Below are 16,937 nucleotides of genomic sequence, written 5' to 3' on the forward strand. Positions count from 1 at the left end.
GACGTGAGGTGGGTTTATGAGGTCCTACCACTAGCTGAGTAACTATTGGCAGTTGGGCTCCTGAAGGAAGTAGAGTCATTTTTCTTTGGGGATGTAGCCACTGCTAAGTTGCCCATGCTCCAGTAGATGATACCCCCACCACCACTCCCCCAGAACACCCTTTCCTCAATGACCCCCTCCTTTTTAAAATAATCCACAGAATCCAGCTAATACAGCCCCTATGTGTATGGGCATGGGATCATCTACTTCTGGCCTTTTTCTGTGTACACGTTTGGAAAGTGTGTGTGCGTGTGTGTGTGTGATTTTCAAAGAACGAAAACCTTTTAGCTTACTGGTTTCTTCCCCCCCCCCCCACTGGCCTGAAGCACTTACAGTATTTATTTGCATATGTTGCCTGTCTTTCCAGAGATGTCTGTCTCAGCAAGACCCACACCTGGATGTGAGGCTAGTGAGAAGAGTGGGCTTGTCCTGTGGGTAGGACTCCAGTCTCTTGTCACCATGACAGCCTGGCTTTCCTTTTGTTTGAACCCTTACTTTACTGTGTGTGTGTGTGTGTGTGTGTGTGTGTGTGTGTGTGTATGTGAGAAAGAGAGAGAGAGAGAGAATGAGAGAGAGAGAGAGAGAGAGAGAGAGAGAGAGAATGAGAGAGAGAGAGAGAGAGAGAGAGAGAGAGAGAGAGAGAGAGAGAGAATTCACGCAATGGCAAGCTCCAGGGAGTTCTAGCACCACAAAAACAAAAAAACAAAACAAAAAAAAACTTTTGCTAGTTTCTTGGTGTTGTTAGGAAGAGATATCTGTTCAAATGGTGAAGAGAGGATATCACAGTGAAACAAAATTGAAGCAATTTGTATCCACCAATTCAATTCTACAGAGGACACTAGAAGAAACTCTTCAGCCTAAAGAGAAGAGAATACACAGGAGAGAATACAAGAAATATATAATTCTAGAACAGTTGACCAAAAGAGATCTAAAACAAAGAAAACAAAAACACCACTACAGCAAAACTGCAAGAATTAACGAATACTGTTTATTGATATTTCTCAGTGTTAATGTTTCAATTCCCACCAAGAAAAACATAGATTAAAAGAGTGAACTACAAAACAGAATCCATCTTTTTGTAGCCTTCAAAACACACAACTCAATGTCAAGTACAGATGACCTTAAAACAAAAGGATGGAAAAAGGTATTCCAAGCAAGCAGAATTAAGAAGCAAACTAGACACAGCTATTTTCTTAATAGACGAAATAGACTTCAACCCAAAACTAGTCTGAAGGGACAGGAAAGGATACTACATATTCATTAAAGAAAAAAAATCTATGGAGAGGATATTATAATCTAATACATTTATGCATCAAATCCAAGGGCACTTGATTTCATAAAAGAAATACTACTATAGCTAAGATGACATATTGGCCATCACACAGTGATAGTGGGTGACTTCAGTACCCCATTCTCACCAGCAGACATATTTTTCAGAAAAAACTAAACAGGGAGGGAGGGGGGAGGAACTTGAACTTCCCACAGGGCAGGAAACCCTGACTGCTCTTTGGGATGGAGAGGAAGGAGGAGAGGGAGTGGGGGGAGTGGGAGGGTGTTGGGAGGAGGGGCGGAAATGGAAACTTTTATAATTTAATAAACTTTGAAAAAAAACTAAACAGAAAATCTCTGGAGTTACATAATATCATAAATTAAATGGACCTAATAGATACACACAGTACACTACAGGCAAACATTAAAGAATAAACTAATTTCTCAGCAGAACTTTCTCCAAATTGACCATATATTAGGACAAAGAGTTAGTCTTAACTATGGAAAATTAAAATAACATCCTGCATCCTATATAACCATCGTGGATCAAAGTTGGATGTCAGTAACAACAGAAATGGCCAGCAAACCACCAGGAAGACCTGGCCAAAGACCCACGCTGACCAACTCAGCTGCCGTCCTGATCCAGATCCAGAGCTTCAGGTTAGTACACTTCAGCATCCACTCCACCTATACGCTGCTGGAGCACATGGACGAGGGGGTCCTGCACAGCCAGATTCGGGAGCACACCATTGCCATCGAAGATGAAAACATGAAGAACAGCTGTGATTGAAGATGGCTGGCTGTGGCCGCTGGAACCCAACATGGGACCTTGGAGCAATGCTGAGGATCCTGAGAGACCCAGGAAGGCTCCAAAGGGAGATAAGGAGGTGGCAGCAAAGGAATCTGTAGAGACCATAGTGTCCCCCAATAAACTAAAGAAGGAAGATGCTTTTTTAAAAAGCTAATTCACTAAATTGGAAAGAAAGATGGCAGAATAGAGAAAGTGTGCAGGGGAAAATAGTGAAACTGCAGATGTGGTGATGTAGGGTGTGGGAGCAATATGGGAGCATTGTCACAGTGGACAAAGAATATGTCTTTAATTAATAGAGCTGGTCCTCGGCCTATGGGTCCCTCACCAGGCAGGGAAAGTGGAGGGCTTCTGATCTTCCTGCAGGCTGCAAGCACAAAGGTAGTGCCTGGTGAGTCTCAAGGTAGTCGGTATCAAAAGCAAGGAGGTGTGCAGTGCTCTGGAGCTCACACAGATGCTGCTCCACCTAGCAACAAGATCACCCTGACCTGGGGGGAAAGCAGGAGACTCAAGACAATCAGTGATGATCCAATGTTTATGGTGCTTCAGAAACCAGAGACCTTGAGCCAGACCAACGACTCACTGCAAAGCGCATGTGTGTGTGTGTGTGTGCGCGTGTATATACACATATAATGTGACACTATGCTGTTTATGATGCCACTTCAATGAACAAATATGAGAGGTGGGAAAGATGGAGGAGGGGAACGGCACATGTGAGGCAGAGAGAGGTGGAACTAGAGACTGACAGGGTGGTGACAAGCCTGGGAGAACAGTGTGATGAATGGGGAAGTATGTCGATACCGAGCAGGGGAGGCAGGGTGGTGTGTAGCAGCCTGGAGATAACACAGGCTCTGTCCCTGCACATGCTACCTAGGCTCACACTAGCCCTGGCTCTGAGCAGCAACAGGATGTCTGAGATGGAGAACGGTCCATTTTCTGGACTGGACCTCTTTGAAAGACCTTCATGGTCCATGTTGTCCCTGGAGGCCATGTTGGTATCCATGACCCATGCTACAGTCAGGGGAAATACTGGCATTGTAGTCTCTGCTGACACTCTAGGTAGGCAGTGTTTATATATAGATATACCATGATTATATCTATGATCTGAGCTATCATCTAGGGTCTAGATGGTGACTTTGGTCTATGCTGTGAATGCAGGCAATGTGGATGTCCCTGGTCTCTCCTCCCGCTGAAGGCCATGTTGATGTCCATGGCCTGGGTTACCACTAAAGGCCATGGAAATGTCAGGGGTTTATGTTGCCCCCTGGATCTATGTAGATGTCCATAGTCCGCATTGCCACATTGGGCCATGATAAAGTTCATGGTCCATTTTGCTGCTGGAGGCCATATTGATGTGCCTGACCCTGTGCTACGGCCTGAAGCTATGCTAGTGTCAGTGGTCCATGTGGCCGCTGAGGGTCGTGTTGCTGTCTGTGACCTCTGTCCTTGCCCGTGTTGATGTCCATGTTACCATGTTACCAACAAAGGTCACGGGGATGTCTGAGGTCTGTGCTGCCACCTGAAGCAATTGATGTCAGTGAACCATGCTGCCATTGGAGGCCATGTTGATGTTTCTTTTTTTCTTCTTTTGTTTTGGATGAGGTCACAAGAGTAGATGGGATGAACCTGGGAGGACTGGAAAGTGAATGTGATCGGGGTGTATTATGTGAGATTTCCAAATAGTTCACAAAAATATTATGTTAAAAAAGTAATAGAAGTGGAAAGAAGTATACAAACATAGGAGCTAAACACCCCACTCTTCAATGAAAACTGGATCAAAACAGAAATCGAGAAGGAAATTAGGTCAGGGCTCTATGCAAATGAAAACATAGTGTGACAGAATCAATGGGGCAACAAAACAATTCTAATAGGAACTTTCTAACTTCTGTGAGGAATTTCATAGCACTAAGTGCCTACAAAAGAAACAAACAAAAAACTGGAGGGAAATCATATTAATAATTTAACAACACACTTGAAAGCTTAAGAAAAACAAGAAGAACAACACCCAAAACAGCAGACTGGAAGAAATAATTAAACTCAGGACTGACATTGATGAAATAAAATTTTAAAATTCAAAGAATAAAACCCCCCCATGATGACCTCGGCGGCTCGCTGAGACACAGACTGCAACTCCACAGAGGAGACCAAGAGGTAAGTCATCAGCCCTCAGCTTCATTCCAGAGATGCAGTATTTCACCAAAACTGAAAACCCTATAAGAAATGGATAAATTTCTTGATATATGCACCTACCAACGTTAAATCAAGAGGAAATAAGCAATTTAAGCAGATCCAGAACTCCCAGTGAAATAGAAACAAGTAATTTAAGATCTCCCAACTAAAAAAATATAGCTTAGGGAGAAATAGACTCAGCATAGAATTCTACCACACATTCAAGGAAGAACTGATGTCAATAGTCTTCATATTCTTCTTTAAAATAGAAAGTAGAGGAGCATTTCTAAATTCTTTTTACAAAGTCATTATTACTCTGATACCAAAATCACAGAAGACTCACCAAAAAAAAACCCACAGATCAATAGCCTTTATGAACACACATACAAAAAAAATCTCCATAAAATACTTGCAAACCAAATTCAAGAACATATCAAGAATATATCAAGAACATATCAAGCTGGTCTGATTATGTATCATCAGGCTGGCTTCGTTCCAGAAGTGCAGGAATAATTCAACATATGTAAATCAGTGAACATAATCCAGGAACAGACAAAAGGGCAGAAAGCACATAATCATCTCATTACACACACAAAAGGCCTTTGACAAAATCTAACAATCCTTCATGATAAAGTCTGTGCCTGAATAGTCTGTGGATATGATATTGCAACATAAAAAATGCTATCTACAGTAGGACTGCAGCCAACATCTTTTTAGTGGTGAGAAACCCTAAACATTTCCACTAAAATCAGAATCAAGACAAGGATGTCTACTGTCTCTATACTACTCAATACAGTATTTGAAGACTTAGCTAGAGCAATAAGACAAATGAAGGAAATCAAGGGAATTCAAATAGGAAGGGAAGAAGTCAAAGTACCATTACTTACAGATGATACAATTTTATACATGAACAATCTCAAAGACTATACCAAAAAAATCTACAACTGATACTTTCAGTAAAGTAGCAGATATAAAATTAACATAGAAACACCATTAGTCTTCTTATATACGAATGACAAACATACTTAGAGAAATCAGGAAAACAGTGCCTTTCATAAGACCCTCAAAAAATATCTTGCGATAACACTAACCAAGCAGTGAAAGACTTATGTGAAGACTTTAGATATTGAAGAAATTGAAGACACCAGAAGATACAAAGACCTCTGATGTTCATGAAATATAATAATATTGTGAAAATGGTATCAAATCCTATCAAAAGTAATTATAGATCCAATGCAACCATCATCAAAATTTCAATACAAATCTTCATAGAAATTGAAAATATAAACTTAAACTTCATATGTAAACACACAAAAAAAACCAGGATAGTTAAAACAATTCTGGAAAACAGAAGAATTATTGGAGGTATCACCACTCCAGATTACAAATTACACTACAGGGCTATGGTAATAAGAAACAGCATGGTATTGGTATAAAAGCAGGCATGTTGATCAACAGAATAGAACTGAAGACCCAGACATAACTCCATACACCTATGGACTCCTGAGTTTTGACAAGGAAGCCACAAATACACACTAGAGACAAGTGTGCAGAGGATGACATCTTCAGCAAATGGTGCTGCTCACACTAGACGGCTGCATGTAAAAGAATATAAATAGATCCATGTCTATCACTCTGAACAAAAGTCAACTCCAAAGGAATTAAGGACCATAATATAAGACCAGATACCTACATTTGATAGAAGAGGAAGTAGGGAATAGCTTTGAACTCGTTGGCACAGGAAAAGACTTTCTGAACAGAACACGATGGTGCAGGTACTAAGATCAACGGTAGCTACAAATATTCTCCATTCTGCTGGTTCCACCGACCAGCTTCTCTCCACCCACCAGGTCCCATTTCCTAGCTCCTGAAGCCGCTTATGAAATAACCATTCTGAGGCTTAATATTAATTATATACTCTTTGGTCTATTAGCTCAGGCTTCTTACTAACTAACTCTTACATCTTAAATTAACCCCTTTCTATTAATCTATGTATTACCACGTGGCTGTGACTTACCAGTAAGGTTCCAGTGTCTTTCTCCTTCAACAGCTACATGGCATCTACCTGACTCTTTTTTCTCCCTGTATTCAGTTTAGTTTTCCTGCCTAGCCCTATTCTGCCTTGCCATAGGCCAAAGCATCTTCTTTATTGACCAATGGCAATAAAACATTCACAGTATACAGTGGGGAACCCCCACATCAATCAACCATTAATAAATGGGATCTCATGAAACTAAAAAGCTTCTATATGACATCATCATCCAGACAAAGAGGCTGCCTACAAAATTGATTGGGAACTTTACCAACTGTACATCTGACAGAGGGTTGAGTAGTCTAGATATGGATATCTATAATATTCAAAAAACTAAAAAAAAACCCAAACCAACAACAACTGGACATCAAAAAAGAAAATAATCCAGTTTAAAAATGGGGTATAAAGTTCTCAAAAGATGAAAAGATGGCTGAGAAACACTTAAAAATCTTCAATATCCTTAGCCACAAGGGAAATATATATTAAAATAACTCTGAGATTCATCTTAGCCCAGTTAGAATAGCCAAGGCCAATAAAACAAATAGTATATGCTGGCAAAAACATGGGAATAGGGAAACACTTTTTCAATGCTGATGAGAATGAAAATTGGCACATGGCACACCCACTATAGAAATCAGTATGGAAACTCCTCAAAAAGGTAAAAGTAAACCCAGTTTATCACCCATGGGCATATAACACAAAGACTCTACATCTTACTATAGAGATACTTGCTCACCAATGATCATTGCTGCTCTATTCATAATGGCCAGAAATTGGAAATAGCCCAGGTGTCTATCAGCTGTTGAATGGATAATGAAATGTGGTATATTTATGTTAGTCAGTTGTTAGGAAAAATGAAATTGTGAAATTTGTAGGTCAATGGATGAAGCTAGAAACAATCTGGAGTGAGGTCACCCAGACCCAAAGAGACTAAGCTCCATGTGAATGTGAACATCCGCTTTGCAGTTTTAGACATTAGACTTTCCCTCCAGCGTGGCTTTCCTATGGGTATTACTATATAGACACATACACAAGTAGAAATTTTCATCTGCCTAACCTAGCAAATATGATTGGCCCTGAGTGAGCTTGGCTTAAAACTTACTTTGTTATGACATAAAATTTTAATTTCATATTTTTAAGTAATGACAGGTCAGTAAGAAATTAAATCATTTTCTCATTCTACTTAACTGTTAATTTTTCCACTAAAAAAAGACAACAGTTGGGCCAATGAAATGACACAGTCCTGAGTTCAATCCCTAGAATCCACATGGTTGAAGAGAGAACCACCTCTTACACGCTCTCTGACCTCCAGATGTATAATAGCCTCAACAAACATGCATGCGTGTTCTCTCTCTCTCTCTCTCTCTCTCTCTCTCTCTCTCTCTTTCACACACACACACACACACACACACACACACACTTACACTTTGATCTGTAGTCTACAGATCTGGAAGTAAAACAGAGTTGCATTAGCACTTCTTGGGCTCATTATATTGCCACACTGATAGTGAAAAGAACATAGAATGATTAATATGGAACATCACAAAATGCCAGCTAGGTGCATGATGTATCTTGTAATGCTGTGGACTCCTCACAAGAATAATTGGCTTATGAAACATTTCTCATATTAAAAAAGATATTTTATAAGCAGATTCTCAGAACAAGAGATTTCTTTCCTTTAAACACAAGTTTATAAACCATTCATCTTTCTATTGGTAATTTTATATGCTGCCTAAAGGAAAAATGAAGGCTAAGAATGGCAAATATTAAAACAAAACCATTTGAAATAATTATATGTTTGCTTTGACATGTTAAAGCATAAACCCCATGCTCCTGATGGCTCCCTCTGTCCCAGACAACTGTGGACAGCCTTACATTGTGACCTTCAGCCATGCTAGGCATGACTTACTTATCCCTTTCAGAGACAAGTCCCCAGGGCCTAAGCAACCTTTTTCCTCTGCATTTTCCCCTGAGTTTGGAGACCCAGTCTAGTGAAAACTGCTGACCTCATTCCTCCTTTCTTCCTCCTCACTGTTGGTGGTGTTGGGCTCATACCTGCTGATCCTCCCAACTTCACTGACCCTAAAAGTGAAGCATCCTCCTTGAACCTCTCCCTATGGGGCTCCTCTTGGGCAAGGTTTTGTGAAAGAATCTGAGCTCAGGCTGTAGATGTTCCTGTCCAAAGCAGACTATTATTCATACCATTCACATCTAGAGAATGAATTTTGTCTATTCTGAATACAAACTTCTCTAGCTACTCAGAAATAACAAACATGCTAGTCAGTTTTGTACTTAGAAATGCACTGGTAGTAGAAATGTTTTTATAATTTCCAAAATTATGCTTTCTTCATGAATCCATTTGAATTACTGCATGCAAATACACATTTCCAAACTTGAAATACAGGTGCAAACAGTGGGGGGGGGGATTATGTATTAATACAAAAGTGTCTCCACAAAAACAAAAGCCTAGAAAGACCAAGGTGGCTTAAGATCATATAGCTAGAATGAAGGCTGTCTCATGAAGTCTTGATAAGAGTGTAATGGACATTTAAAGAGGTTTCTACAACAAACCCAAATGGAGGCGAAAATCTGAGCTAAACATACCTCACTAGTTGCTATGACACTGCCAGAACCAGAGAGGACTACAAGTTTCACTCAAGGAAACTAAGCAAGAAGTATGACAACAAGTACACACAATAGTGCAAAAACTCGTGAAGATAGGCATATGGTGGCATAGGAAACGTGGTGTCAGAGTTGGTGATGCTGGGCACAGTGGAGTTTCTGACTGAAATGCACACTGAGAAGGGAGGAGCCAGCAAGCATACTAGGAACATATATTCCCCAACAGAAAAGCAGGACACTCAAGTTAGAACACAATACAGCCTCTGAGCAGATGAGAAGAAATTGAGACAGGATTATGAAAATGTATTCCAAAATCTGAGACCCAAGAAAATCAAATTAAAGAGTACAAGCCATTATCTAGCACAAAGTATTTGCTCCACCTCATTCCTTCCTCTCTTTCCCGACCCCTTTCACTCCTTCCCCAAGCTGCTCAAGACCACACCTACAGAGTGTTTAAGACTCAGATCATACACCTGCCATGTGGTTTCTCTCCTGCCTTTCCAAGCGTCACCCAGAAGTAGCTTTGCTCTATTTACTAAAACCTGCTTTTTTAATTCGGCTGGATTTGGCTTATTGCATCAGTGGAGAAACACCTCCAACCCCTAAACCAGAGACTCAAAAATACTTACCTAAAGTATTAAACACACACACACACACACACACACACACACACACACACACACACACAATTACCAAATGTTAATATTAGTGAAAGAAAGCTGAAATGCCCCAGATACACCCAACTTCTAACTTTCCAGGGCCAGGAAATCTGACAATGTTAAAATCCAACCTCCCAGAAAACACAGAAAGAAAAAGCTGAGGTTACTAGTTTGGAACACACACACACACACACACACACACACACACACACACACACACAGGAACTGACTGATCAAAAAATGTTTGCTCTTGAGACAATGTTAGCACCTTATCTTAACATTTACGATTCTTACACAACTCTGATTTCAATTCTATGATCCCAAAAGGGGAAAAGAAGAAAAAGCTTGAAAAATGAAAAAGTATTCCTTCTCTCCAAAAAACTCAGATTTTAAAATGTATACAAAAATAAAAAATAACAGTTTATACAGCAACTTAATGGGAAGTGATGTGACTTCTGTTTCCCAGTTAGCTGGGATTTACCACAAGGTTTATAAACTACGCACACACAGCACCAGAAGTAAAGCAAAGGTTGAGGACTAACTGTAACCCTAGATTTGGCTTTGTTTCCTCTGCTGATTCTATTTAAATCATGAACAATATTCTATCTAAAGGGTGGGGGCAAGAAAAAAGACTTTTCATAGGTGGGTAACAAACTTCAAAAGTCAATGAATTCTTCAGATCCACCTCAAAAAACACATCCTGAGAGACCGGCAGGTGGCAATTGGAACACAGGAAAAAGACTAGAGACAAGAAATAAAAACTGTCTCTTTAGAAGGAAAGGGAGAATGTACAGTTACAGACTGGTAAGTGTTGAATCTGTGGAAGATCAGGTATAATAAAGACAGTTTATCCATGTCAGAAATAGAAATGGTGATCTTATGAATAAACACGGACCAAGAACGTTCTCTCCCCTGATGGAACAATGAGAACAGTAGGGAATGGGAGTCACCATGGTCAAATGTCTTACTGTCCTTTCACGTGTCACTTCTCACGTGTTTTCTAAACATAGACCAGTGACTCAGGTCCAACCATCAGGAGAACAGCAGCTATTTGTCTACAGGTATTGACTCTAGTGAACATGGAAAGCTGTCGCACCTGCTGAGAACAGAACTGTTCTGTCTTTACTTGGTTACCATGACAGCAGCATCAATGTCTCATGCTGCTGAACAGCCACTTGCCCTCACACTGAAAGTGAAAACAGTAAGATGGAAGTAGAGCCAATAGATGGCACAAGAGAAGGGTGGGTGTCCGTTTGAACAGCAAGATTAACTATCAGGAGCCAGTTTTACTGGGCTTTACAGTTAAATATTTTATTGCTTAAGTTAAGTTGAATTCTTATCATTTGCAGGCGAAAGAGTCTTACTAATGCAAATATAGTCATGGAGACTAGAATCCACTCTAAACTCACATTGCTCTTACTAGATAAAGTCTGTCTTCCTCAGATCATTCTGCTTCTGTGTGTATATGTGCTGTGTGTGCTGTATGTATACCTGAGTGTGGGTGCACCCATGTGTGAATACTGTGCTAGCTTTATGCCAACTTGACACAAGCTAAATTCATCTGAAAGGAAGGAACCTCAATTAAGAAAATGCCTCCATAAGACCCAGTTGAAAGGCATTGTCTTAATTAGTGATTGACGGGGTAGAGCCCAGTCCTTTGTGGGTGGGGGCACCCCTGGGCTGGCGATCTTTGGTTCTAAGACTGAGCAAGCCATGAGAAGCAGCCAGCAAGCAGCACTGCTCCATGACCTCTGCATCAGTTTCCACCTCCAAGTTCCTGCCCTGCTTGCGTTCCTGCCCTGACTTCCTTCCATGATAAACAGTGATGTGAAAGTGTAAACCTTTTCCTCCCCAAGTTGCTTTAGTTGTGGTGTTTCACCACAGCAATAGAAACCCTAACTAAAACAAACACCGAACCCAGAGGGTGACATTTATCACTTTCCACATTGACTTGCGGCAGGTGTCTACTAAACCTGGAGCTAGACTGGCAGCCAACAAGCCCCAGTGATTCTCCAATCACTACAGGACATGATGCTGGGGTAACCGGTGCATGCTTAATTATACTGACTTTTTATAGGGGTTCCCAGGATTTGAACTTAAGCTCTCAGGCTTGTATAGGAAGCACTTTTACCTGCTGAGTCATCTCTCCGATCCACAGGCTTCTATTCTCCTGTTGTTTTTAAAGTCTCTGGTGCTCAATGCACATAGTAGTCATGGGTTTATCTTCCCTACATCATCCTGCAGTAAACATGACTCCATCAATACCATTTGGTAAAACTGCTTCAAGGTCCAACATAATGAGAAGTCCAATTACTGTTGCAAATATATGCTCCCCATCTGCAATGACTTTATTCACTTAAAATTAATTAACAGCAAACTTCCATAAATAGCATGACTTCATTTTCAAAAAAGGAATAAAATCATTGTTTATTCCCTTAAGTTATTAGAAGAGAGCTTTAACTAATTGCTCTATTAAGTGACTCAAAAAATACATTAAAAATGTAAACAAAGCAAGCTTAGATCCTTGTTTTGTGTTCCTTACAACTGTGTTCCAACAAAGAGCAAAAAACAGAAACAACATAAGAAAAGCAGGTTCCTTCTGCCTCTTACAGAAATGAACCAACAGAAGTCAATGTTTAAACCACTGTGCAGCAGTGAATCGCGTTAGTTCACTCATGGTCAGAGGAAAGGGGAAAGAGCGAGTTTAAAAAAACTACCTTTATTTATGTCTTTTTCAGTTACACACTTTTAAACAGGGCTGTGTTTCAGTATTCAGACATTCAGGCAACGTTGACTTCATTAGTGTTGACAGAAAAGAAGCATAAAAATGCAAAACATTGTTGGCTTAACCTGAACATTCCTGCATTACCTATTACTGACCAGTCTGCGTGTCAAAGACTCATTCTCTGACACTAAAATGGAGCACTTAAAAATATTGCTAAAAAGCAAATGTCTACACACTGGCCTTTGCAGCAAATAAGGGTATTCATACTTTTAAAATATTTAAGTCCATAATTGGATTAATATACACACCTTCTTATGTATAAGGAGTTCAGATCATATAAACACTGTACAGTCCAAAAAACCCTACTGAGAATAAAACTAAATAGGCTTATGATAAGAAATACAGATATCGCATGTATTTACAAATATCACAGACACACAAATTTGGTCAAATACTGTAAAGAAGTGGTTTCACATTATAAATGGCCAAAACATCCATCTACCTTGCTCAGAGCAAACAAAACCAAAAATTCAGTATTTAACTCCTGAAGTTTAGACATCATGACAGTTTATCAATAGAATGGAAACTGCTGACCAAATATACAGCAAATGTTTTCTAGGTTGAATATAGGTCTTCAAAATCAAGAAAAAAGATTGCTTATTGGATTAGAAGAAACAATGATAAACAATGTCCTGATTCGTGATGTTCATATGGGTGCCCAATTCATCGAAAGCAACTCATTGAACTTTTGGCTAATAAGAAAAATAAATTACAAAATACAATTAAATACCTGCAAATTCAATAATGAAGTAAAAAAGATGGATTCATTTCCTTTAATATATATTTTAAATGTTACCTTGAGACAAAAAAAAATAAATAAGCATACCTGAAGGTTCACACTTATGACAGAGAAGAGACTGCATGGACAGAGCAACAATTTTATAAATGAAAGAGGATGTGTGATGTGATCAACAGTATCTTCCTAGCCAGTCTTTTGTTTTCACTCTTGAGAAACAGAAGCATGCCTGTGTCCTATGGCTTCAAACAAAGCACACTTGCAAAGGAAGGTCTGACTACTAACAGAACTGTTCTTTGTTCATTTGCAGCACTGTGAAAGCTATGAAGGCAAAGCACCTGGCCCACCCTCGCCAAACAATCTCCCATCATCAACACGATGCTCAAGACAGGAGAGTCCAGAGAACTAGCAAAGCTGAAAACAAGAGACTAATGTGCACAGAGGGCAGCAGAGTGACCCAGTGCTTTCTGCTGGGAGTATGTTTCTTTCCTTTAATTGAAGAACTACATAACAAACAGCCACCACTGTATGGCACATCCTCAGACTTCTGCTTCTGGGAGATGCGGCCATCCAACAACAGGCTTCAAGGGCTCCAGCCTTACACACTGCAGTAAGTTTCACATTTATTTCCTTTCCTTAGTGTATTTTTCCAGCTCCAACATACATTACTTCTCCAGCATTCATTTTTTTGCTATCTAGCATACATTATCACTTGGAAGCATAGAGTGACACTATACAAATCGGTGCTTCTGCCACTTCTGCAGCTGTACTTTACACAGTGCACAACAGAAGCTGAGCTCTTATTTCCCACATTTCTTCTGATTTATTACCACCACCGTTTCCCAGTCCCATAGTACTTTTCCTCAGTACCTCTGGACAGTGACTGTACCTTGATTTCACAGAGAGAATGTCAATATGAGTCATGAATAACAGTACCATAAGCCATACTGAAATCAATGCAGATGTCACAAAATAGGAGCTTTTCATGAAAGCTGTTTTTAATATTTGGGCAACTGTTTTGTCTGCTGCACTATCCATTGGGAAGAGAATTCCTGTTTGATTATGCTTTCATAGAAGACATAAAAAATCAAATTAGGTGCAATTAATTGACACTTTAGACACCTGTATTGTTTTCTGTAACAGAAGAGGTTCTGGAAAATGTCCTCTGGAACTGTGTTCATCAATACCACTTCATTGGTCCATTCCATTCAATGATGGGCAAAGCACTCACATTTGATAAAATTTTAAAGCTTCCATAAAGTTAAATTAGGAGGAGAAATGAATGTAAGACAACCACAAAATGAAATGTGAAAGTATGACATTTCTGTTTCAAGAGTGAGTCCTTGAAAATATATGTGGTCACTACAAAGATGATTTTAATCACGAGACAGCATGTGAACATGTAAGTAACTCCCCAGGATCTCTGTGTCCAGTCATTTGTGACGTTGTATGGTTTTCCTTTTCCTTCGTTTGAAAAAACAGCAGCACCTGCAGAAGAAGAAAACATTTATTAGAAAAACACCAAAGTTATCAGACACTGAATTTATCACAGTGACTTCGATGGTCATAAAAAGCAACAGGCTCGTGCAGGATAGACAGTGAACACATCAGCAAAGCATTGGTATTAGTGACCCTATGGCAGCTATTATGACTATGTCCTATCAGCACGCCTTTTAGGGATAGCAGGACATTCTGTGTAACATAAGAAGGAGCCAGTAAGTCCAAAAAGCTTTGCTTCAAGAGGTGAAGACTCTCAACTGATCTGTTGTCACATTTCACTCAGGATATTCAATCGTCTCGGTGTATAATGCTTTTATAAAGGTTCATCTATATAGTCTGCTCCCTTTCTTTCTGGTAGTTTTGAATCCTGAAGCCAGTGTTACAAAGGCAATAATGATCCTACTTCATTTTAGTAGAAATAAGTTTTAGAATGCAAAATGAAACAAAAAATAACATTGATTAACAATATTTCCTACTATATTTATCAAGAGAAAGAGAAAACAGATTAAGTACAACATTAAGATTGGCACTTGTTTTAAGGCTTCTTTTGGGAAGGCAGACTCTCAAATGGCCCAGGCTGGCCTCAAACTCAAATATAGCTGATGATGACCATAACTCTTTACCTACCTGCCTTTACCCTTTTGGCTCTTTAAGAGTCAAAACTTATTTTAGCTTATTTAATTTTTGTCAAAGTAATTTATACTTAACATGCAAAATAGCACAGCCAAGGTGAATTCATTTTATAATTCAAAAACTATATATTCTAAACTTGTTTTAAATGTTTTTTAAAAAATATAAAATTCAAAAACTATATATTCAATCCTTGTCTTTTTCCCTAAGTAAAAACATGTACATGTAAACTTTACCTCACTGCGGTAACTAAAAGTATGTGGGGGGGGGGGGGGGGAGGAAATATTCGTGGGCCTAAATTAGAGCTACTGCCATAAAACAAAAACTGAGTATAAAAGATAAAAGATTGTTTCGGGAATTAAAAAAAACCAGTTCCGTTTACTTTCAACTATATGTACCTAATACTTTTTCTCAAATCTCAGACATGAAAACTTTCAAATATAGAAACACAAAGGGACCCTGCTCAGTGGACAGAGTCCTAGATTCAATCATTAGTGTCACATAAATTGAGCAGGAGGTAGAGACAGAAGTGTGAGGAGTTCAAGGTCAACCTCTGACACACAGCATTTGAGTTGAGTGTGGAATACATGAGACCCTGTTTCAAATAGACAGGGTAAAATATTATCAAGTAAATCTTTCAATTACTAGGAAAGATTCACAGAGTAAAAGGTAAAATGAGAGGGGGGAGTTATTTAAAAGAAAAGAAATAGGGCTGGAAAGATGGCTCGGCCATTAAAGGTTAGGCTCACAACCAAAAATATAAAAGAAAAGAAATAGACCAAATATTTAAAATATTCAATGTAAGTGATATTTCAATGAAAATTCAGTACTGTTTAATATGAAGTCCCTGTTCCTTCCTGATTTAAGTGTTTCTATATATTTTTATTTGACATTTCAAGCTCCAAAAGTATATTCCTTCAAAATTTTTCTATGAAAAAGGTATTTATATCGCAGAAGCTTTTTACGATGGAAATGTAATGCAATACAAGTTTTGATACATAGGCTGTTGTTTGCTAGCTTGTCCACACTGGGGCTGTAGTCAGAATGCTTCCCTTATTTCTCTGGTTTTGTCTTTAGTTAATCAAAGTTCTTTCCATTTGTTAAAGACCTTTCTCTCTAATGCAAGTATTACAGCATAAAGAAAGTATGCTCAATCATTTTTTTGAAAGTAAATACAATTTTAAGAAAAACTCTAATGACACAGGTTCTCTAAATTCAAAACTACATTAAAGCATTATCCACATAACTTTAGACTAAATCCCACTAACTAGGATGGCATACTATTAAAGCAATTACCACCAGAGGGCAGCACTGACACATGCTCTATGAATGCATCTGCCCACAAAGCAGTGGCATTAACGGAGGAAATTAAAATGTTAACCCCTGCTGGTTTTTAAGATACAAACCATATGAAACCAAGCTGATTCGGACTTGGTGATTAATAAATCACCTTCTCACTTATTTTCTGCTTTCAAGCACTCAATCTGAAAGGAGGCTGTTCTCACAGCACTGTCTTTGCATTTACTGTTCCTTTGAAATGATTGACCTTTTCACACTAGGAAGAAGAGCAGTAATAGCGAGTTTACAGAAACAGCCCATCAAATGAGCGAAAAGTTGCCACTCATTTAGTATTTGTTGAAGGATTTACCTCATTAACACAACCAAACCCTACAGTAAGATCTAGTTAA

General features: G+C 39.1%; 1 protein-coding gene across 9 annotated transcripts in view; it reads right to left on the reverse strand.

Moving 5' to 3' along the window:
* Positions 1-12,301: 12,301 nt before the first annotated feature.
* Positions 12,302-16,937, reverse strand: part of Csnk1g3 (casein kinase 1 gamma 3) — a 91,034-nt gene continuing 86,398 nt past the window's right edge. For all 9 annotated transcript variants that reach the window (XM_085699858.2, XM_085699856.2, XM_085699854.2 and 6 more), the window contains one exon: positions 12,302-14,607. In XM_085699858.2, coding sequence (XP_085555984.1) covers positions 14,553-14,607 — 55 coding nt within the window. In that variant the 3' untranslated portion in view covers positions 12,302-14,552. The remainder of the gene's footprint in view (positions 14,608-16,937) is intronic.

The sequence above is a fragment of the Myodes glareolus genome, chromosome 13 (genome assembly GCF_982192425.1).
Source record: "Myodes glareolus chromosome 13, mMyoGla1.1, whole genome shotgun sequence".
Classification (NCBI taxonomy): Eukaryota; Metazoa; Chordata; class Mammalia; order Rodentia; family Cricetidae; genus Myodes; species Myodes glareolus.